Here is a 24,701-nt window from a genome sequence, read left to right on the forward strand (position 1 = left end):
AAAATTAATTCGATCCGCAAATCCATTAAAAATCAAATTGAGGTTAACTAATTTATTCAGTTTAGTTTTAGTTCATTTTTTTTTACGATTTTTTGTTACCAGTTTGGTTTTGACTTTTATGTTCATGAACTGGTGGTTACTTGAATTGAATCAACGTATGCAGTGGCGGATGTAGAAATTATAATGGGAGAAGGGGGGGGGGGGGAGGAGTATATCTATAAAAAAATGTATGTAGATTGTTTTAATATATTTGTAATTATTATGACTTTTATTAATTTTTGACTAAACTATCTATGCATGCAAAATTTTAAGAAAATATTAATTAGAATCGTGAGTAAATACTTCTTAGCAACTATAAAAAAATAAATAAAATTATATATATATATATATATATATATATATGTGTGTGTGTGTGTGTGTGTGTATGTCACTATGAGTATGGCATATACAAAAAGGAAATTTTAAAAGATTAAATATTGGCCAACAATATAACTTGAGTAATGATGCTACAGTTATATTTGCTGTTTCTTTCATAGCACGAAAGTCATCAACCATTGAATTAGTACCAAAATTTTGCATAATTTCTTTCTTATTGTATATAATAAAATAATTCACAAGATAACCATCTTTTATTTATTGTAACCTTGTTTTTAACAAAATACATAATTGGGAAAAAATACACTTGATTACGATTTAGAAATAGAGATAATTAATAATTAATTGAGTCAATCTAGAAACAAGAGTATAGATTACTAATTTTATTATTTTCACTAATTCTCTATATAATTTAAAATGATCGACATTTCTTAAAAATTGTAGATACCGACAAATATCAAGTTGATAATGTTGTATCTAATGTTTCAAAAATTTTCTTTTTACTAAAGTCTTTGGAATAAAATTAATATACTTTTTTTATGAATATTTTTGTCACTTTTTATTCTCTAAGAATTTTCTTTTAAAGATTATTTATATCTATATGTGTACCTATTCTATATATTCGTATTAGTAACTCTTAATATGTATTAATTTATTTATAATATGTATTTAATTATATCCTAAATTATATTAGTATATAATAGTACATAATATATTTTAAAGTAATAAAATTATAAAATAAATAGTATTTATAAATATTTTTTGAGTGATTAATTTATAAAAGTAAAGTGTAAATAAACACATTAAATTAGCATCGAAGTAAAATAATTAATTTTTTAAAAATTATAATAATTTAAAAATCAGTTCGAATTGAATAACCAAATTAAATCGCGTGTTAATTAGATTATTAGTTAATTGAAGGATTCTGATTTCGGTTCATAAAAATATAATTAAAATTTTTGACTCATTTTTATTTTTAAAAGTTTAGTTTTGAAAATCGAGTGTGTGTGTGTTTGGATACATGTAAAGTATCTCTATGGTTGCAAAAAAAAATGTTATTTTATAAAAAATAAAAATTATTTTCTAATATAATTTATTATTATTATTATGATTATTTAAACGGTTGATCAAATTTTTTTTCGTCTATTAAAATGAATGCAAGGGGGTCCAAAGCGAGGGTACTTTTGAGAACTGGGAACTGGGAACTGGGAAGAGCAAAGAGGTAATCAAACATTCTATTCCTGTTCTGGATAAACGCTGATTGTCGACGGTGGCCGGATAAGAATTCAGAACATAGTCCTCCCCATCTTACTCTACCCCGGGGCCGGCAGCGCAGCCGCAACACGCAAGTGCCACAGTCAACTATTTTCTCAACGAAGAAGAGGGGGAAATCCTACCGGCTGCCATGGCGGAGGAAGAGAAAGGATCTGTTCTCCAATTCGTTCCGTTCCTTAGCGCTGTCGATGAGGGCTTTTGGCATCGACTCTCGTCCTTGAAGCTCAATAAGCTCGGGATTGACGACTCTCCCATCTCCATCACCGGTAATTTTGTTTTCAGATTCTCCATGTTCTTCTATATTATGTTTTTTTCTCTTTTTCCTATGTGAAAATTACTGATACTTGCCCCTCCTCTGATAAGTGATATCTGAGAAAACTGGGAAAAGTTTCACCAATTATAATTATATTATTATGTTTTTTTTTTTTGGCCCTTTCTTGCTGTGATGGTTTCAGATTCTTGCCCTTGCTCAGGTATCTGAGAAAACTATGGAAACAAAAAAAAAGGAAAGACAATTCGCAACTTATGTTGTAAATGCTTTTTATGTTTCTAATGAAATATTCATTTGAATTGAGCTGAAACAAACAAACAATGATGGCAAAATTTCCAGTGGCGTTATTTTTTTTTTATTTTTTATTTTTATATTTGGTTTTCTGAACATAAAGTAATCCAAAGATCAAAGGAATCGGGAGTGTGAAGAAAATTCTTCCACATAATACTCTCTAGTCGATAAAGTTGCTTTTAGATTTGTGAGATTTTGGTTAGTGAAAGATTGGGACTATACCCTCAACTCAATACGAAGAACTAGGACAAAAACTTTTGATATTTGTTTGGAAAACTTCCAAAGAAAAATGTTAGAACACTGCTTTTGTGAGCATGGATTTTGGATCTTGAATTTGGATTTGGACAATTTTATTTTACATCTTATCCAAATCTAATACAACTCCAAATCCATTACAACTCCAAATCCAATGACTCTCCAAGCATAGGGATTGTTTAGGGGTTGTGTAATTGTGGAAAAAAAATTTCATTTTTTATTTTCAAATTACAAAATGCGACCTTGTTTTTGAATTTTCTAAGATTTATATTGGAAATGAGAAAATAGTAAAAAATGTTTTCTGACTTTTCTATACAAATTAGGAAAATAGGAAAACATGGTGACATTTTTGTGATTATTTGAAAAAATAGAAATTAAAAAATAAAATTGTTTCCACAAGTGAACATTGTTAATATTTCAATTAGTATGGCTGAAAATCTGGACATTGTTCAAGGACTAGGTTGAGAGAGAGAGAGAGAGAGAAAGAGAGAGAGAGAGAGAGAGAGTTAATTGGACAAACTGGGTTGGATTGGACCTCGAAATTGCATGCAAATTTGCAATTAAAAACCATGGTTGTAAGGGCATTATATCCAAACCTGAAGGGCTGATATTTGAGTCACAGAAACATCCACTTCTGGTGTGGAGTTAAGAATGTGTATATCATGCCCTCTTTAGACCTCTTATGTCATGGATGCGTTGTGCACTAGGGGCTACATTTACATTTTTACATTAACAATGGAAAATATGGAAAAATGTCAATGAGAGGGCTTTGATGACTGTCTTCAAGTGATCTGACATTCAAACTTACATCATGACAGGTTTTTATGCGCCTTGTTCACATTCTCAAGTATCAAATCACTTAACTATCACCGCTGAATCTTTCCCTCCTGAACGAAGCGATGAATCATCAGAACCATCTGTAACTCACAGCAACAGGAACAGATGCCAAGTCCCTGGCATCCTTTATAACACAAATACGTTGGAGAGCTTCCATGCTCTTGATAAAAAGAACTTGCTAATGGCTGAAGCAAAGAAGGTATCCTGTCCAAACAAATTTTTATTCTTGGTTGACATATTGAGGATGAGTGCATCACATTGATGAAAAATTCTATGAATAAAGTACTCTATCCTTATTGTTTGGATCCAAGCTCATGACACAGAATCAACTATGTGGATATTTCTAGATGAAAATTTTCAAACAGATTGACCATTTTCTTTGTGTACTTATTAATTAATGTTCCTTGACCTACATAGCAAATTTTCCTACTCTTCTGTCATTTTCCTCACTGTTTCTTTGTTTGATTTCCTTTTTTTAATTGTAAGATAACTTTTTGTTGACCCTCTTGATCTTGCGTTGGAAATTATATTTCAAAATGGATATGTCTAAGGCTTTCCGAGTACGTGTCTGAGCAGTTTTGCAGAGGATTGTGTATAACATAATATATGTGAAAGATCTGACTTCTCTTCAGAAATGCCTTTTCTGTTTTGAGACAGTTACGTGACTTCTGTATGTAAATAGACAAGAACTAATTGATCCAAATGTAAAGTCAATTCTGACATAACATTTGTACTTCTCATTGTCAATTAGATTTGGGAAGATATTCATACTGGAAAAGCTGTGGAGGACTGTGCAACACTTTCAAGGTTTCTTCTCATTTCATTTGCAGACCTCAAAAAATGGAGTTTTCACTATTGGTGTGCTTTCCCTGCTCTTGTGCTTGATCCTCCAGCAACCTTAATTGATTTGAAGCCAGCTTCAAAATGGTTCAGCCTAGAAGAGGTGCAAAGAATATACATGTTGGAGATGTGATACTTAACTTATTTAAATTATTTTTTGATGTCAAGATTATCATTGTGACATATAGGCTGAATCCGTCACAGCAGCTTGTAATGAGTGGCGTAACTCAAGCTCAACGACAGGTAAACTTATCTCCACAACTTTGACTTACCTTGCGTTTGGAAGCATGGAATTGGAACCTTGGATTTGGATTTGAATTTTTGTGCATTTGTACGAAACGCAATATAAAATTTTATTGAGCTTCTTTCAAATTCACACAAATCCAAATCCATGGCTCAAAATTTATACTCCCACTCACTACCTTATGAATTTTCAATATTCAAATGCTTTGATTTATTTTTTGTGGATGATCTAAACTGTATGAGTGCTGCAGATGTGCCATTCTTCCTGATTTGTATTGATTCAAATATGCATGCTACAATAAGACACCTGAAGGACTGGGAAGCTTGCCAAGCTGATGGCCAGAAGGTATATCCATTTAGCTCCTTACGTAAGTTGAAACTTACGTATGAGATTTTTCTAGTTGGGAACTACAAGGCCTCTTCATTTGAAGTTCTAATATGTTGACTGGTAGAATACATTTTCATCATGTAAGTTCTATGTGCCGGATGCCTTTTTCTAAAGCAACTGTAAACACTATTTGCAGTTTCTATTTGGTTTTTATGACCCATGTCATCTTCCAAACAATCCTGGTTGGCCTCTTCGTAACTTCCTCGCGCTTATTTGTTCAAGATGGTCTGTCAGGAAGGTTTGCTTTTTATGCTATAGGGAGAATCGTGGTTTTGCAGATCTGGGGTTGTCTCTTGTTGGGGAAGCCTTGATTTCAGTTCCACAAGGTAGAGCGGCAGAAATTGGGTAACTGCTCTTTCTGATTGCTTCCTCACTTAACTACACTTTGAATTGGTTTTTCATGTGCTGAGTTTTTTCAAAATTCTGGTGAAATTATATTTCAAGGATGGGGAGATATTCAATATGAACCAAATGCTGTTGGGTGGGAACTAAACAGAGGGAAGAAGGTACCCAGGTGTATTAGCCTTGCTAGTTCTATGGATCCAACTAGGTATGTTGTTTATATCATTATATTGTTACTCCATACCCCAACTTCCACATTGACATTATTCCATTATTAGTTCATTACCCTGTAATTTGCTGATAAGTTTTACAGGTTGGCAGTATCAGCTGCAGATTTGAACTTGAAGCTAATGAGATGGCGTGCTTTGCCATCTCTGAACCTAGACATCTTATCGACTGTTAAGTGTCTTCTTTTGGGAGCAGGTACACTTGGATGCCAAGTTGCTCGCATGCTTATGGTGAGTGGTCAGGAAGTTAAAGAGTAAAATTTATGATTTGGTTTGCTTAGTGACAGAAATTCTGTATGTTGGCAGGCTTGGGGTGTCCGGAAAATTACACTTCTTGACAGCGGGAAGGTTGCCATGTCCAATCCATTAAGGCAATCACTTTACACGTTGGATGACTGTCTTAATGGTGGTGATTTTAAAGCCACAGCAGCAGTTAAAAGTCTTAAAAGAATATTTCCAGCCGTGGTATTTCATGTTTATCCTCTATTTCTCTTTGATGAATAGAAAGAAAAAGTGAATTCTCTCAAACTATGCATCTCTGCCTTGTTTTTGTGTTTTCGGGTTCCTTAGGAAGCAGAAGGTGTTGTCATGGCAATACCAATGCCTGGGCATCCTGTGCCTAGCCATTTAGAGAAGAGTGTTCTTGACGATTGCAGACGCCTATGTGATTTGATCGACTCTCATGATGCAATTTTCCTGCTGACTGATACAAGAGAAAGTCGATGGCTCCCAACGCTTCTCTGTGCCAGTTCTAGCAAGGTTGATCCTCCTCCCCGTTCTCACGTTTGCTATATTACTGTTATTTTTGGCCTCACATTCTTGGATCAAGTTTGAGTGCATCTTAATGAGCAGAATTCAGTTGTTGTTGAGCATCATTTGTTGATTTTTACTGGCATGTGCTTATAATTTTATTGTGTGTATTCACAGATCACTATCACTGCAGCTTTGGGGTTTGACAGCTTCTTAGTTATGCGTCATGGAGCCGGTCCTCTCCACTTTACTCAGGACCTTAAAACTGAAGCTGCAAATATTTTATCTGTTGATATGAACAACTTTTCCATAGCTGACAGGGATGAGAGTAGGAGATTGGGCTGTTACTTCTGCAACGATGTGGTCGCTCCAGTAGATGTAACTATCTGATATGTTGTTTTCCTGATTGTTAAGATTTGATATTTTGGCTGTTGTCTGTGTATGATTAGTGTGTTCATTGTGTAGTCTACTGCCAACAGAACATTGGACCAGCAATGTACCGTTACACGTCCAGGCCTTGCACCTATTGCGTCTGCCCTTGCAGTTGAACTTCTAGTTGGAATTCTGCACCATCCTAATGGGTAAATCCTTTAACTCAAAAAAAAAAAAAAAAATCTTTCTTGTTTATGATGTTTTGAGCTTTGTATTTGTGCATGAAAGAGTAGCTTACTTGAGGTCCCATTTTGGTTCTCTTCTGCATTTTGATCTTCTTCTTTGTCTTTGACTGCTCAGGATATTTGCAGAAGGTGATATTGCAAACTCCAATGATGCTGGAAGCTCTGAGAATCCTCTTGGTATTTTGCCTCATCAGATTCGGGGTTCCCTCTCTCAATTTGCTCAGATGATACTCGTGGGTCATGCCTCAAACACTTGCACAGCTTGTTGTAATGCTGTAAGTTTTTGGCCAATCAACAAATTCTTAAGATGAGGTTTAAAAAAAAATGCTTCCATTTTTCCAAAAGATACTATTTTCTAGTTGTGCCCTTGATTTCATTGCAAGTCTTTTTGGATCCTGAGTGTGATCATTTAAGTTCTGCTCTAGCAGCTGTAATTACTTAGGTAGCACCCAAGCTATCATGGGTTTATAAATGCATGCATGCACACAACGGTGTGCACACATGCATGCACAAATGAATGGAAAAGCCTGGGAGTGAAAATAAAAACATTGTTTTCATGGGGAATGGATGAAGGGTTCTTCCCATCTCTTGAAGCCCCATTACATATTTTCAACCTTCAATAAAAAACTGTTGCAAGAATTTGATCTTTGACTGGAAACACTTGTCATATGCAGGCAGACTTGTATTAGTGATATCTGTTGTATGCAGATTTACTGGTGTGTCTGTTCTACTATCAAGATTTATTAAGGTTGTCGATAAGAGATGTAGAAAGTTTCTTTGTTCTGGGTTTGATTTAAATAGAGAAGTGAGTTTAGTTGCCTGGGACAGCATTTATTGTACCTAAAGGAGAATGTGATTTTTGAGTTTTGAATAAAAAACTGAAAGATTGGAACAATGTTGCTGTCGTAGAAAATCTGTGGATGCTGGTAACTCAGGTTCCTTCATTATAGTTGAATGGATGGGGTTAATCAATCTGTGTTTAGGTTTGAAAGGAAAGAGGGAGGAGGAAGAAGAGAAAGATGGTTGTAGAGAGATATATAAAGTTCTACATTACAGCCACCTGTGCACTAAGTACTAAGATATAATGAAAGTAAAATATTTATCCTTTGACACAAATGTAACATATCACCATTCTCCTGCATGTTGGTGTCTAGATCTCTCTTATGCCCAATTTGCATGAAAAACCTTACCACGTAGACCCTTACACTCTGTTTGGGAGCATGAATTTCGGACCTTGAATCTGGATTTGGGTGGATTTGGACAAATTTTAATACAATTTTATATTACATCTTATCTAAATCAAATACAAATCCAAATCCAAGGGCCAAGGATAGGGATAGTGAAAATATGCTATGATGTCATAATAGGCTTAAAAGGAAGCCTTCATTCACTTTTTCAGTGATGAAGTATGTGTCAAATCTCAAATCTTGATATGCTTGATCCTGTCATTTCAAGCTGGATTGTTTGCAATCTATTATGGCAGCTATACTGGAACAATTAGCAGGATCTTAAGCCTTAGAAGTTCACAACCCCATGTGCTACAGCTCTGTCTGTGCACCAGATGTAGCTACTATATCTTCTGGTTTTGTTTCTGCTTCTATGTGCAACTAGATTTCATCCTGAAAATGTGCAACAGCCAGAAAGTGTGGTGTTAATTGTCCACTGAACCTATCTATTCTGCATCAGCAAAAGCTCCAAGTTTCAGATGTTTATGACTAGAATACAAAATTCTTTTTCCCGGATATGACTTTTGATATCTCAAAATGCGATAAACTGCTTCTAGATGATGGGTATGGGGATCATGCATAAGCTGACTAACAGATCCCTTGGCATATGCAATGTCTGGGTTAGGTTGGATGAGAGAGGTGATTCTCTGAAATCCCAACAGGACTTTGGTATCTCATCTTATCTGCTAGGTCACAGTTGTCATTGCTGAGTTGATGAATAGATTCTATAGGTCATTCAGTTTCTTTGCAACCCAACATACCTGTTTGTTTGAGGATGTCAATACTATACTTCCTCTGAGAAATAAAGATGCGTGTGTTGGATCTGGAAACTTCAATCTCAATAAAGTACCCTAAATAATGTATTCTTTGATACCAAATTCTCTAGTCAAAGAAGCTTTCTGCAAGGAGATTTCAAACCAATATTTTAAAAGGTTCAATTGAGGGTCACCTCAAGGCAAGGCATGCCTAAAACGCCTTGAGGCTCAATTTAGAATATACTAAATTCCAAAAAGGACAACGCTTTACATGTTGAGGCTTACGCATTTGTACAAAAGGCACAAGCGCCTTTTTAGTCGAGGCTTATGCATTTTGGGCGTGATTCTCAAGTTAGGTTTGATTAGAAAATTTTATCTCCATGTTTATATAGGAATGTCATAACATGAGTTGATTTCTAAAACTCTTGGACCTCATTCATTCCAAAGTAATTGAGAGTTGTATCTAAGATTTGAAAATAATTTGAACTTTCAAATGTTGTAGCTATCTCTTGTCATGATTTACACAATGAATCCTAGTTAACAATTTTTGAATGGCCAACAAGTAGTTTGCAAATTAATTTTAATTGTTTTTACATTATATTTGTGATTTTATTTATTTTAAAAATATATGTAATTTATTTGCATTTTTTTTATTTAAAAAATAAAATTCTCAAAAGGCTTACGCCCCAATGCCTTGAGGCTTACATCTCGCCTCTTAAGGGTTAAAATGTCTTGTCTTATGCCTTCACCTTTCAAAACACCGTTTCATACAAATAATTTTTTCTCATAAAAGTAGAGGTAAGATTGTGTACATTGTGATGACCCTCCTCATCTTGCAAGGCGGGAGCCTTGTCGCCTGGCGACACCCTTTCCTGGTGCATAATGAAGTCATCTAATGAGCTTGTTATTTCTTGGGGTTTTTGTTTTTCAATTTCTCTTAAAAATAGGGAGGCAGAGGAGCTCTTGTCTTTCGCAAGATTCTTGACATTGCTATGAATGAAAGGATTCCTTCAAAACATGGGCATTCTATACCCACCCGCCCACATAGGTAATTCATTGGATTCCTTTCTCAAGGGAATCCTACCTTTGGATGTGATTTCCCTGAGCATTTTGGCAGGTTGGATAATAATACCCCTATAAAATGTAGAATTATCATGTTCTATTATTATATTTAAAATCATAAATTATTAATAAAATGAAAATAATAAATTATATATAAAATGAATATATATATATATATATATATATATATATATATATATATATATATATATATATATATTAGGGCAAAAGACAGTCACCCCCCCCCTGAGGTTTGACAACAAGACAGGGACCTCGCCTGAGGTTTCAAAAATTCCATTGACCTGCCTTGAGGTTTCAAAAATGACATATACCTCTCTGAGGTTTTCCAAAAAGACACAAACCTCCCCTCAAAAAACTTGTCTTTTTGCAAAATATAACGGGAGGTTTGTGTCTTTATGGCAAACCTCAGGGGAGGTCTTTGGAATTCTTGAAACCTCAAGGAAGGTCCTCAAGATTTTTGAAACCTTAGGGGAAGTTAGTGTCTTTTTATCAAACCTCAGGGGAGGTTAATGTCTTTTGCCCTATATATTATTATTGTGTTGTAATAATCTAATATAATTATTAATATTTAGACACTACATTGCCCTTAATTATTTCAGTTAATTGATTGTTTAAGTGTTGAATTTTTTAAATTTATGGTTGTTTAAAATTGTAGGACATGGATTTAATTGATTATGCATTAATAGGTTCTTGTCTAAAAAATATAGTTACTCTTCAAATGTTGATTACCCACATGTCAGATATAATGATCATCTTCATCAAATCCTTGCCAGCATTTCCATGTTATATCAGACATTACCATGAGAATCTTGTGTGTATTTTTGGGAATCTTACAATGCAAATCAAACAAAAATTTTCCCATGAGATAGACATCCCATTCCCCAAAATAATATTCTGGGAATGTTGTTCGGAAATTTTTTATGTTACAAGCCAAACAACCCCTAAGGTTAAGGATTTTGTAGTTTTATTTGGTTTATTGTTCCTAATATAGTTAATACCAACAATTTGTGGTAGAGTAGGAGGTCGTTGAAGGCTTTGTCTCTTGCCAGACTCCATATGGAACATGATGCATGAGCAACTTCAAGGTGGTGATTGTTTTGTTCACTCACACTAGTTTGTTGAGGTGAATCAACAAAACTTATTTGATTGAGAACACCATTGTTGTACAAATAGTTACGGAACTCCCCATTAATAATATCTGGTCCTAGTATCTCGAGCAAGTATTTTGATCTTGGCATCAAACTGTGTACCCACCATTTTGTGAAGGGTTTTAGAACATTTAAACACCTCGTTTTTTGTATTAAGTACAACCAAGTGGCCAAGTGGCATGTGAATTGCAGTCAATAAATATTACAAACCAAAGATTGTTAGAAAGAAGAGGGATGCAAGAAGGCCTCCACAGCCCAGACATTACAATGAATGAGCATAAAAGGAGCAGTGCTTCTATTATACTGTTACTAGGATAAGAAACATGTTTGTGCTTGGCAAGCTCACAAGCATCACAAAGGAGCTGTTTCATAAACTTTGCTAACTGGGAAAAGGTTTTTCCAGAACACCAAAAGAATGATGGCTTAAGCACTGATGCCACTGTTGTAGATATTATGAAGTAAAACAACCAGCACTCTGAAGAGCTCTGGAAGATGACAACCTTTTAGAAGATGATGGATAGACTTTCGATCGAGTATAATCCATAATGTTCTTTATTGATGCAATCATTCTTCTCGTCTCTAGCTCCTGAAAAACACGATTTGTTGGGGAAAAATTCACAGAACAATTTGGTGACTTTGTAATCTCACTAGCAAAAAGGCAAGTAGAGAAATTAACATGGAGTACAGAAGAGAAAGTGATGGAGACACAGATAAGAGAGAAATTCCAGTAACGTAACTTCATATTTAAATAACAAATATGTGTTGGGCCTGCTTTTCAATCACAAAATGACTCTGATTTTAATTGGGTTCATTCAAAATTTTAAACCAAGTACCTAAACATTTGTTGGGCTTATGGTCTTAAAATTTCATGAACTTACTTTTCACTTTCCACCACCTGTAAAATCAAAACAGTGGTCAATTTCCATCTAAATTTTCACAAAGCGTGTAAAGTATAACAAAATCTCAAAATTTCAATTGTGTTGGTTGAAATTTGACTCTCAAACAAATTTTCCTTGAAATTGAAATTCAAGATTGAAAACATTTGAATTTGACAACTCTGAGACTTTTAAAATTCTTTACAAAATTGAATTTAGATGTTAACCAGAACACCGTATTCAAACATTTATGTCTGAATTAGTTATGTAATTTATATTTGTGTATGAATTAATATTGAACTGATTCATAATTTTAATCTATATTAAAATGAAGAATGTCAAATATAGTTCTTACTTGACAGTTATTACGCTATGTGCACCACATGCTTGATTTATTTTTCATTTATAACATTTTACTAGTACTTCTTGCATTACTTATGTGTGCTAGCAGTTTATATGAAGTTTCAGTAAAAAAGTTCCATGTTGTAGGACTTGTGATGAGAAATCAAAATTTTCTTTGAAATTTTCATATTTTTATTAAGCCTTGAAGTTTTAGTTGAAACTGAAATTTAAAGTGCTTCTTATGTACATGCGCTGAGAAGAAAATGGAAGCTAGGCATGTGAGTGGGTGTTCGTGTGCGAAGTATTCTTGATTCCTGATGTTTGTCAGGATTTAATTCTGCTTTCTCATTTGGCTGTTTGTTGAAATATTTGAAGTAGCAAATGTTATTTTCCTTCTTAAACGACAGACTACGCTCTATTTAGGAAATACACAATTCGGCAGGGCTGCTATAAATTTGAAATAAATGCGTTGTAAATGGAACTTGATGTTCTAATGTCAATATTGATGTGAGCTGATGGGATTTTACGAATACGTATGTGGGTCGCTTAACCATATCTATTGGAAATATATATGGCTTGCCTGTTATCCGTCTTACCCTTTCTTGCAATTTTATTTTCCAAGTCGTAATGAATTTTCATACCTATGTTCTGTTCAGGTGGTGTCGGAATATCGCGAAAGAGGTTTGGATTTCATCCTTCAAGCGATCAACCATCCTACCTATTTGGAGGATCTCACTGGGCTGACAGAGTTGATGAAATCAGCTAGCTCTTTTCAACTGGATTGGGATTTGCAGTTGGGGGATGACGACGATGACGACGACATTGTGGAAATTTAACATATATCTTTTAAATTTGATTTCCATATGGTAAAATACCTTGTCAACTGTACAAAAGCTACCTTAGAAAGACAATTCTTAATTTATATTCTTTTATATTTTCATAGAGTTTCATTTAGATGTCAAAACAGCTTGCTAAGACATATTTGCTAATTTTGAACCTCTGGAGATCAAATTTTTTTTTTTAACAGATGGCTGCTGCCGGAATGGTGCATCCTTTGCATTTTTATGTTGAGAGTTGGGAGAGGAAGCTTATAGATAGATCTCCTTTTATAGTGAATTCCTTTTATTTTATTTTATTTTATTTTGAATTAAAATGGGTAAATTACGCAGGTGGCTGCAGTTTGGGCGAATTGTACTATGTTTAAGTTGTGGCAAATTTCAATTTTAGCTTTTGATGAGGGCCTGACCTAACCAGAATATGGATCTCCAAGGATCAAAGCTGTCAAAATTTAACCTTCAGGGAGTGCAGTGCAATTCTCAATCAAGCTTTAGACTCATGGTGTAATTTACTCAATTAAAATCAAATGAAGGAATTAGGTTAAAACTAGACCCATCAAGAAATAAATACACCTTTACACATGCAAATGAAATGATTTTGGATGGAATTTATCACTTAATAATAAAATTAAATTTATCACTTAATTTTTAATATATTTATTTATTTTAATTTAATTTTTGTTCTAATTTTCATTTTATTCAATCTTTGATTTGCAGGAAATTTTTTTTTTGAAATTCCATAAATCAAATGTACATGATGGAGCTTGCAAGTGTTAAGTGTTTTTTCTTTTATCATCGTCACTATTTTTTTATTATTTATAGCTAAAAATTAAGCAGCTAGTTTCTTCGACCAACTTCACTAATAATAACATAGTTCTTAGATTTTTTTATAATAATAATAATAGTTGCTGTTGAATATCAAAATTAATTTTGCCGGTTGGGGGGAGAAAGGAGATTAAAATGTGCAATTGTTGTTTTACTTATTTTACATTTTGACCAAACGCAGAAGCACCAGTGGTCTAGTGGTAGAATAGTACCCTGCCACGGTACAGACCCGGGTTCGATTCCCGGCTGGTGCAGTTTACATTTTTGAAACTCCTATTTTTTCATATATTTTTTTGGCCAGAAACTACTGTTCAACAACTGACCACATCATATTTAATTGAGGCATAAGTTGGGTAGGCCAGTTGGGATAGTTGGGCAAATAATTAAGAATCATTTGGTATTACCATCAAAATTATAGAAAGAAAAGCAGAAGAAAAAGATAATTGAAAACTATAAACAAAAACTAAAATTTAAAAACTGACAAGTTTTTTTGTTAATACTTCAAAAACAAAACAAATTAAAACCATGGTTTCTTTATCCTTAAACTAAAAAATATGATACAAATAATAAAAAAAATAAAAAAAATAAATTACAACCATTATGAAAAATACAGAATGAACATTAATCGAAAAAATATTCAAATCACCATATTAAAATGAGCACATGTCAACAAAACAAATGGAAATCATAAAATGAAATTTCAAATTTTTTGAAAGCTGACAATAGAAATAAAAAAAAAACTAGCAATATAAATAAACTCATTGCCATAATCTTTTTTTTTTTTTTTTTTTTATCATATAACAACGAAAATAAAAATTATGACAAAATGGTGTTTGAGAAAAAATTTGGCAACTATTATTGGATATTTTAGAGAAGTTCCAAAATTTTTCAAAATTACCAATATTCTGATTTTTACAATTTTATCTTTATTCCATTAGTAGCACCTATTCCAATAAGTACTAGAGATACTTAGATACCCATTACTTTAGGTGCATTCTTATTCTCTAAGGTCCCATTTGGAAATTGAAAAATATTAGGAAAAGGAAAGGAAAATATTAAAAAAAAAATCTACGTTTTCATGTTTGGTTATCAAGGAAAGTAAGAAAGAAGATAAAAAATATATCAAATTCTTGAACAAAATTTTGATTTTACAGATAATTAATATTTAATTTTTCCCATTTTTTAATCATATAAAAACAAACTTTCATTTTTAATAGAATTTACTATAGAAGGAAAATACAATAGAAAATAAGTTTCCTCTTTATTTTCCTTTCCTTTTTTCAAGTAAAATTCTTGATCCAAACGGACCACAAAGACACCTATTCTAACATGTATTGAGGATTATCTCTTTCCATAAGAGATACCTATTCAAATAGATGTCTTCTAAGATATGTTCCCTTTCAATGAAAGGGTGTTTGTATCTCTATATAAGGAAATAATTAGGGGTGTGCAAAAGTTGGTGAAAAATGTCAATATTCCCAGAAAGAAAACAAAAAACAATTTAACCTACTCTATCCTGTATCTTTTAAATTCTACAATAGTCTTATTAATTAAACTTTCTAAACCCTTATTACTTCTTAAGACTACATCATTCTTAAGTTTTTAAACAAAATATACAGTGGTTGGCCATATTGTGTCAACCTTTTGTCTCAAACAACCATGCATCCCTTCAATCCAATTTAAAATATCATCTCAATTATGACATTTTGTAGTCAAGGTGATGCCCTCCAAAGAATTCTCTCAAATAGTCCACACGACTATACATTGAAAGAATAGATGGTCTTTAGTCTCCATGTGTTCTTAAGAAAGGATTTTGTCCTTAGTTGAAAGCTTGTCCAATGCTGCCAACCAGCAGATAAAGAGTGCCTCAGTTGATTTTACTTAAACCGGACTACATTGCTCAAACTCACTATCTATCCCCTCTGTCTTATGGCTTCCCAAGCTGATCTGAAACTGAAATCATCTTTTAATTCCCCTTCCCAACTTAGTTTATCTATAGTATTGCTGAGAGGGTGAAAGCTTACATTCTGAATCAAGTTTGCAGAGTTGCCCCCAGATCTCCTTAGCTAGTTCCATAAGGACCTAGAGATGAAATGTTGTAAGGTAGAGTATCTCTAGATCCCTAGGTCATACTTTAGTTAGTAGCTTTAATGATTAATTAAAGGAATGCAGGGGTGCCAACTATAAAAAAAGAATCTAAATGGAGCTATTATTTCCCACCTTCCATTTGATTTTTTTTTTATATCTCTCCTACATTTCAAGATTTCTTTCTAGTAGCATGATTCATACGGCTTGATCTACAACTTCCAAAAACTTTTTTCCTTATTTTTATATGTATGTATCCATATCAACCATAAGAAAGTTTTAGAGTTACAAATAAACCAACACAGCTTCATAATTGTAGCTGTTTTCCAATCTGAAAGAAATTTCAAACCAAGACCTCCTTCTGTGACAGGTATACAAACATTACCTCAGCTAACTTTACATGTCTTAGAGTTCCAATCATTACCCTTCCATAAGAAGCATTAAAATTTCCTTTTAACCTTCTTGAGGACTAATAAGGAATATTAACCATTCTAGCCCAGAAAGAAAAACATTCTATGTAGAACCGATTTTAGTAACTAAAGCCTACCTGCATCAGTAAGAATTTTGCAAGCCCAATTAATCTTTCCCACAATCTTTTCAATTAGAATCTAACAATCGACCTTACTCAACCTTTTTGTGCTGAGAGGGAGACCAAGGTATCGAACTGGTAACACTCCCTTTTTTACACCCAACAAAGCAGTCATCTGCTCCACTTTTGCATGATTAACCCATGAAACGAAAACCACAGATTTAACTTCATTACATGAAGACCAGACATCCTATAAAAAAAAAAAAAAACACAATAGCCTCTTAACACATTTGACAGAATTAAGATCCACTTTTAGAAGAATTAAAAGATCATTAGCAAAACACAAATTTACCATCTGAATCTTCTCACACTTAGCATGGGAAGGAGAGAAAGTGGAAGTAGTGGCATTTCTCAACATTATACTAAAAACCTCCATGACCATAAGAAACATGTAGGGGATAAAAGGTCACCTCGTCTTAGCTTTTTCTCCCCTTTAAAAAACCCGTAGCAGTCCCATTGATGAGAACAAAGTCCCAGGGGTTGAAAATACATTCCCCAATACATTAAACAAGCTCCATGAGGGCATATAGGCATTTCAAAACCTACAAGACAAACCTCCAACTAACAGATTCATAAGCCTTCATAAAACCAACCTTGAGGGCCATTTCAGGCATCCTAAAGTTTAGATGATATTTACTAAACCACTCTTGAGCCAAGAGAAAACTATCATTAATAATCCTTTTTTTTTATGAAAGTAGATTGATTCAAACCCATGAAATCACCAACACAAGCCTGCAATCTATTTATCATTAGCTTGTGTTGACCTTATAAGTCATACCTTATTTTGATTATGACAAATACTCTAGTATTTAATGTCTATTAGGTTTGAGTGCAGGTTCATATTGATAAGATCATATGATGGCATGTGGTCACTGGAAGCAAAAGAAGACCTAGAATATTTATTTGTTGTTAACTTTATTCTTTTCAATTTGGGTCTGTAATATTTAATTTGAAATGATTTGTAATAATTGATGCATATCATGCATGTAAGAACTGATAAGCTCAAAAGACCTTAGAAAGACCCTAGGTCTTTGCACTTACACTTAAGTTAGTCCCCTTTATCATATATACTATCAGGGAAAACTATTGATTTGAAACAAGACTTAAGGTATCAAAATGTTAGGGGTTCGGGCGACCAAATCTTGGTGTTCAAAACACCTCGGTCGACTGAACTTAGAGAAAGTCAGCATGTTGACTTGACTTCGGGCGACCGAACCAAAATGACTTGAGCGTCTTTGGTCAACCGAACATTTACCCTGACATTTTTCAGCAACTCGAGCGCCCAAATATTAATATTCAAATCACCCTTAGGCGACCAAACATGTAAGTTTGGTAAACCGAACTTGAGGCCAGGCGACCAAACCTTGGGTAGGTTGGAAAATCACCTTGGTCAGCAGAACGCTTGATCAGGTACCCGAATATGAAAAAGTTACTTTTTCTCATGTATCTGTTTGGGCAACCGAACCTATGGCTCGGTTAACCGAAACTCTCAGGTTTGTCTAATTTTTATTGATATTAATTGGGGTTAAATAGGGTTAATTTTATTAAACTCTTTTAAAACAAATTTAACAATTCCCTATATATCCCCAACGGTTATAATTTCGGTCAAGTCTATAAATACAACTTCATTTGCTCAATTAAGGGGCAATTAGCACTTTGATTAGAAAAATTATTTTCTGTATTTTTGTGAGACCTTTTTCAAAACACAACTCCCATACACTCTCATACTACTATTCTTTTACTAAATCAATCATTGTGAGAGTTCTTTGAGTGCTTATAAATTATTCTCATTTGCTAGAAACTTTCATTGTGCTTCTTGTTTGGTTGATTTTCGGATTGAGAGTTGAGCAAAGATTTTTCCCCTGATTTTATGTAGTAAATCATTGTGTGGGAAAAATCTTGTAGCTAGTGAGTCTTTGCATCATTATTGCAAGACTTATTGAGCTTGTATTTTGATTGTGCAAGTATTGCTTTCACAAGCTTATTTTTAGAATATCTATTGTGCTTGAATATTGAGAAAATATTTTTTTTTTGAGGTATTTTGATTACACTTGGTGAAAATCTTTGAAACCCTAAATTATGATTGAGATATACATCTTACGTAGTTTCAAAGATTAGCTTGTTGATACACTCATTGCACTTGATTGAATATAGACATTATTTTGAGTGTTGATTGCACACATATAGCACTGAACTTATAGTTCTTACATTATTGGTGTGCATTGATTGATACTATTATAAATCTACTTGTTTGAGAAGCATATAATTTGTACACATCCTATATTGTGATTTGGTCGTATTCCAGGCGTGGCCTGAGGGGGCGTTAATCCAGTCCGGAAGGATTGGTTATAAAGGTTGAGGTCAGTCCTGTGTTAATTTGACCTAATTGTATTTCGGTGCCGCTCTACCCGTGAAGTGAGCTTTAGTGTAATTCTTGTGCTTGTGAGTCAAGGCGGGGACGTAGACACATTTACCGAACCTCGATAACATATATGGTGTTATCTCTCTTTACTTGCTTTTCTGTGCATGCGTAATTAGTTTACTTGTATAATTTCATTTCAGCGAAATATATTGATTTATTTTATATCTGCACTAGATTGATCATAGGGATGTGTAATATTGCTGTTGGATAATTGACTTAGGGGAAAAATTTTTAAAATACCAATTCACCCTCCCCTCTTGGGATTATAGTAAAGCTAATAGCTGGGTTATACATTTATATATAAGGTTACAACAAGAAATGGGACTGAAATCCTTCATGTCAGCAAGATTCTTAACCTTAGGAACCAAGGTTATTAAAGTTGTGTTAATGTGCTTCAAAATATTCCTTCTATTGAAAAAGGACAACACTACTTCAAGAACATCCTCCCCAACTATAGGCCAACACAACTTAAAAGAATTTTGCATTGAAACCATCCGACTCTGGGCTTTTTGATCTGCAAAAGAAAACATAACTTTCTTTTATCTCTTTACTTGTTATCTCTTTACTTAAATTCTTCATATGCTCCTCCTGCCTAGTGAAACCAATGATCTCCTTCAAATATGCAATATTACAGGCTGAAACATTATGATCAACCTTTCCCAATAAATTCTCATAGTACTGCAGGATAACTACTGTAGCTATATCTTCATCCTCCACCACTGAATCACCTCTCTCATTTCGAGAGTTTTTTCTTGTTTTATTATTAAATTAAAATAAAATATTAAATAATATTTTATTTGAGAAAAAATTTCCTAAACTAATGCTGATGTAATCTCGCAGCAAGAGATTCAAACAAATCTAGTAGGACCAAGCCGCGAGATTTGTTTCAAATCTTGCGAAATTTATTTCCCCATTAACTTTCTTATCCAATTAAATATCGCAGGATCTTCCTGCGAGATTTTATATATATATAATTAAAAATGCATTAAACTCAATTAAAGAAAAAAAATATTTTTTACCTTCTAAAAAAAGACAACTATTTTTAGAAATAAACTCTATTTAATAAAAAAAATGTAAACAAAAATATTATTAGTATTTTTAGAAATAATAATTTCAATAAAATTAGATAAATCAACTTTTAAAAAATTTATTTGAATCCAACAAGACTAGACCTAAAAAAATCCATTTTGTTCAAAGAAATAAGTGCAAAAAATTATAAATGTTAAATAAAATGCAAGCTACCCTGTCCAATGAATGCTTAGTTGAGAATCTCATATATATCTAGTTAAGATTTAATTTGTACCTTTTTTCACTTTTTTTTTAAATTTTAGTCATATTTTTTAATAGCTATTTGATTAAAAAAAGCATCAATTTAATTAAGTTTTTAATTTATTTTTGTTTTCAAAATACTAACAAAAAAAATTTGCTAATTTTTAATTTTTTCTTCCTATTTCTAATTTTTCAATTCTTGTTCATAGTTTTTAGTTTCATAATTCTTGACAATAATACCAAACAAATTGAAGATTTTTCATTGTTATAACAATATTTTAATATGTAAAATTGGTTTCTAGAGATTAATTTATTCATTTTATATAGAAATTTTAATGGAAATTAAAATAAAACAACCATGTGAATTTAAAATATAATTCAAATAAACATATTTGCAAAATTTTTAAAAATTTTAAAAATAATAAAAAATATTTTTTTTTACTATTCGTGTAGCTGCAGTTGTGCATATCATTCATTCTTTTATATATATATATATATATATATATATTATTTAATTAAATATCTATTAATATCTTCTACAATTTTTTTTAAAATATTTGTAAATATCAAATTCTTTTGATTAATACTCCAATTTTTTTAATCTCTTACTATTTAGTTAAATAAAAGTTATTTTATTTATCTCAATGTAATTTGAGTTTTATATTTACTCGAGTTAATTTTGAAATCCATTAATTTGTATGGTAGTTGGTTAGAGTTCCAAAGTAAAAAAAAAAAAAAAAACACTATATAATTTGTAAATATTATGATCTTTCATACTAAAAAAAGTTAATTAACTATAGATAATAAATTATTTCTATAATCTCTGTATTATTGCTTCTAATGCATAAAATCTACTCCATGGCCAACACATGTATCCCTAATTAGTAAACAAAAACACATAATTGAATGTATGTTAGTTTTTGTCTTTTATTTGGACTAAATAAAAATTAGGAAACATGATTATGATAATAAAAATCATAATATATTATAATAAAAATAGATATTAATTATAATTATTTTGTATTGCAATTATTTTCAAAATTTAACTGCTATAAAAAATAATCTTGCAGACAATTGAAAAATAGTAAAAATAATATTTTTTTATTATTTTAAAAATTCTTTAAAATTTTGCAAATATATTTATTTGAATTATATTTTAAATTCACATGGTCGTTTTATTTTAATTTCCATTAAAATTTCTATATAAAATGAATAAATTAAACTCCAGAAACCAATTTTACATATTAAAATATTGTTATAACAATGAAAAATCTTCAATTGGTTTGGTATTATTGTCAAAAATTATGAAGCTAAAAGCTAGGAACAAGAACTGAAAAATTAGAAATAGGAAGAAAAAATTTAAAATTAGCAAATTTTTTTTGTTAGTGTTTTGAAAACTAAAATAAATTAAAAACCTAATTAAATTGATGCTTTTTTTTTAATCAAATTGCTATTAAAAAATATGACTAAAATTAAAAAAAAAAAAATGTGAACAAAGGTACAAATTAGATCTTAACTAGATATATATGAGATTCTCAATTCAGGGTTGCGTGCATTTTATTTAATATTTATAAATTTTTTGCACTTATTTTTTTAAATAAAATTGATTTTTTTAGGTCTAGTCTTGCTAGATTCAAATAAATTTTTTAAAAGTTGATTTATCTAATTTTATTGAAATTATTATTTCTAAAAATACTTGTCTTTCTTTTAAAAGGTAATAATATTTTTGTTTAAATTTTTTTTATTAAATAGAGTTTATTTTTTATTAAATAGAGTTTATTTCTAAAAATACTTATCCTTTTTTTTTTAGATGGTAAAAATTATTTTGTTTATTTAGTTGAGTTTAATGCATTTTTAATTATATATATATATATATATATATGTGTGTGTGTGTGTGTGTGTGTGTGTGTGTGTGTGTGTGTGTGTGTGTGTGGGGGGGCAAATCTGGCAGGAAGATCGTGCGAGATTTAATTGGATAAGAAAGTCAATGGGGAAACAAATTTCGTAAGATTTGAAACAAATCTGGCAGCTTGGTCCTACGAGATTACGTCAGCATTAATAGGTTAGGAAATTTTTTCCCAAATAAAGTATTATTTAATATTTTATTTTAATTTAATAATAAAACGGAAAAACACTCAACAGTTAAGGGTGTGCGAAAATTGGTGAAAATTGTAAAAAACTAATTGAACCAAACCAATTCAGTTTGTTTGGTTTGGTTTAGGACGGTGGTTCTCTCACGACTCTTATGCTAGCCCACACTATTTAAATTTAATCTTATCTTATTAACATATATTGTTATTTTCTTTGCATCTAAAATAAACAAATTAATCTACACATATTTTTCTGACAATTATGATCTCAAATAAAGCTAATGTACATGTGTAATATATACACACACACACACACATAACTATTTTCTCACTGGTTGGTTACTTAAGAGATGAATTATTAATGGTCATGTCCTACCCCAGCCTCCTTTCTCAAATAAAGCCCTAAAAAATTACCTTCCTTATTTCACATTACCTTACTAGTGTATTGAGTTTCAATTACAAGGAATTTTAAACATTACCTCCCTTATTCACAAATATACTCCTGAATCCAACCTCTTTTTAAAAGATTTTTCTTTATTTTATCTTTTAGAAAATTAAAATAAAGTGACGATTCTATTTTTTAAAATAAAAAAGAAAAAGTTAGAGAACCAATGGTTTAATTATCTATAATTGTTTGGTTTATAAATGGTCACCAAAATATTAAAAACCCAATCAAATGGGTCCTTAAAACTTGAGGTCGACAAAAGGAAAACTGCATTATTCATGCTTGCTACAATTGTGCTCCTTCCCAAGATCCTTTCATTTGTAGTTCCATTTTCACTCATTCACCATCTTGTTTGCCTCTTTACTAATTCACCCATATCAAATCACCAACAAAATCTCCCTTCCTCTCTCAATTTCCATGTATATCGTTTGTATTCCCTAAAAATTTACTCCTACCATATCAACATACCAATCCATTTCATTATAAAATCATCCTTCCAACATCCCTAATCTTCATCTTTTGGAACTCTAAAAGAAATCTATATCAAACTAGTAATATTTATACTTACATGTTGATCTGTTTATTTATATATTTATTTATTTGTACTTAGATTTATGCCCATTAATTCTAAATTTTTTTCATTGCTTTGAAATAGTTTAAAATCATTTAATAAAAAATTTATATGATTCTATCTTGTTTGCTAATTGTATAGGGATGTGGAGACAATTGAACCATCTAAAGTTCCTCCTATAGTTCATAATGTGTGTATGCTTTCTCCATTTTTTTTTTTACTATGTACATTGGACTAATAACTATATATTTTTTCTCTTCTTATGTAATGTTACGAATAGCCAATAATATCTAAAGCATATGCTACTAATCAAGTACAAGCCAACTTGAGTCATCAAGTGGCCAATAGCTACCTCTTTTAAAACTACTATTAGAAAAACATTTTTCACTAGTTGGATTACAATTTTTTACCTTATAAAATAGTTTGCTTTGTATCTATTAGAATTAGTCGAGCAAATCACTCAAGCTACGATGCAATTCAAAAGGAAGCTTTGAAAAATTTGGAAAACTCGTCTCAATAGTTTATAAGGTTTTTAGAGTGCGTTAAAAAAAATATTTTGTATAATATCGTGGTATATGTGGGGCCTTAGGATGCAAGAATGTCATATATTTTTAATCATCTTCTTTGCATTCTTTCAATATATTACACCTTTGTATGTTTAATTTCACTTTCTTGATGTGATCTCAAGAATATTTTTTGAAAGCATGAAAGTAGGTTCTTAATTATCATGATTGTTTAGTAGAAGTAGTAGTTTGTTTGATAACACATTTAAATTACAAATCTTTATTCCTTGTTTAGCAGTGGGAGTTCATTTCACAATATTTGGATTATAAACTAAAAGAATAATAATTGATAATTCTTGTCATACTCAATTTAGAACTTTTAGATACCAAAAAATAAGTAAATTCTTGGATATGATCACTCATGTACTTTTGTAATGGTAAGATAATATTTGAATAATACATTAATTTTTATGTGTATAATAGTCAAGTTAAATGACTATAACGTTGTTAGTGAAAAAGAAATTATTTTTTTTACCTTGAGGGAGAGGTGCTTGTATTTTATGAATGAAAAAAATATAAAAGTATGAAATAATGTTTTAAAAGTGAAGGCGTAAGGTGAGACATTTTACCCTCTATGATGTAAGGTGTAAGCCTCAAGGCGTTGAGACATAAGCTTTTTGGGACTATATTCTTTTAAGATAATTAATAAATAAAATTTATTTATATATAGTATAAAAATCAGAAAAAATTTAGAATAATGGAAAAAAATAAAACATAATTCTTAAGTATCATATAGGCCAATTTTAGCTAACAAAGTATCATATATGAAAACTGAAAAGTGAAAGTTGAAAACAATTTAAAATCGGTAGTAAGTGCAACTCAACTTGACTTTTAAAGTTCAGTTGAGACTTGAGAATGAGATAGAT

General features: G+C 31.6%; 1 protein-coding gene and 1 non-coding gene across 2 annotated transcripts; both read left to right on the top strand.

Annotated features, from left to right (window-relative positions):
- Window positions 1-1,520: 1,520 nt before the first annotated feature.
- LOC131143699 (ubiquitin-like modifier-activating enzyme atg7) lies at window positions 1,521-13,158 on the top strand. The gene is made up of 14 exons (XM_058091947.1): window positions 1,521-1,916; window positions 3,286-3,503; window positions 4,056-4,247; window positions 4,333-4,387; window positions 4,639-4,733; window positions 4,912-5,101; window positions 5,220-5,325; window positions 5,431-5,575; window positions 5,651-5,809; window positions 5,915-6,103; window positions 6,272-6,472; window positions 6,560-6,675; window positions 6,827-6,986; window positions 12,797-13,158. Exons 1-14 carry the CDS (start codon window positions 1,781-1,783, stop codon window positions 12,974-12,976), a joined length of 2,142 nt encoding a protein of 713 aa, XP_057947930.1. The 5' UTR covers window positions 1,521-1,780; the 3' UTR covers window positions 12,977-13,158.
- An 826-nt stretch (window positions 13,159-13,984) lies between these two features.
- TRNAG-GCC (transfer RNA glycine (anticodon GCC)) lies at window positions 13,985-14,055 on the top strand. Its single transcript has one exon. It is a non-coding gene; the product is annotated as a tRNA-Gly (tRNA).
- The last annotated feature ends 10,646 nt before the right edge of the window (window positions 14,056-24,701 follow it).

The sequence above is a fragment of the Malania oleifera genome, chromosome 12 (genome assembly GCF_029873635.1).
Source record: "Malania oleifera isolate guangnan ecotype guangnan chromosome 12, ASM2987363v1, whole genome shotgun sequence".
NCBI classification, from domain to species: domain Eukaryota; kingdom Viridiplantae; phylum Streptophyta; class Magnoliopsida; order Santalales; family Ximeniaceae; genus Malania; species Malania oleifera.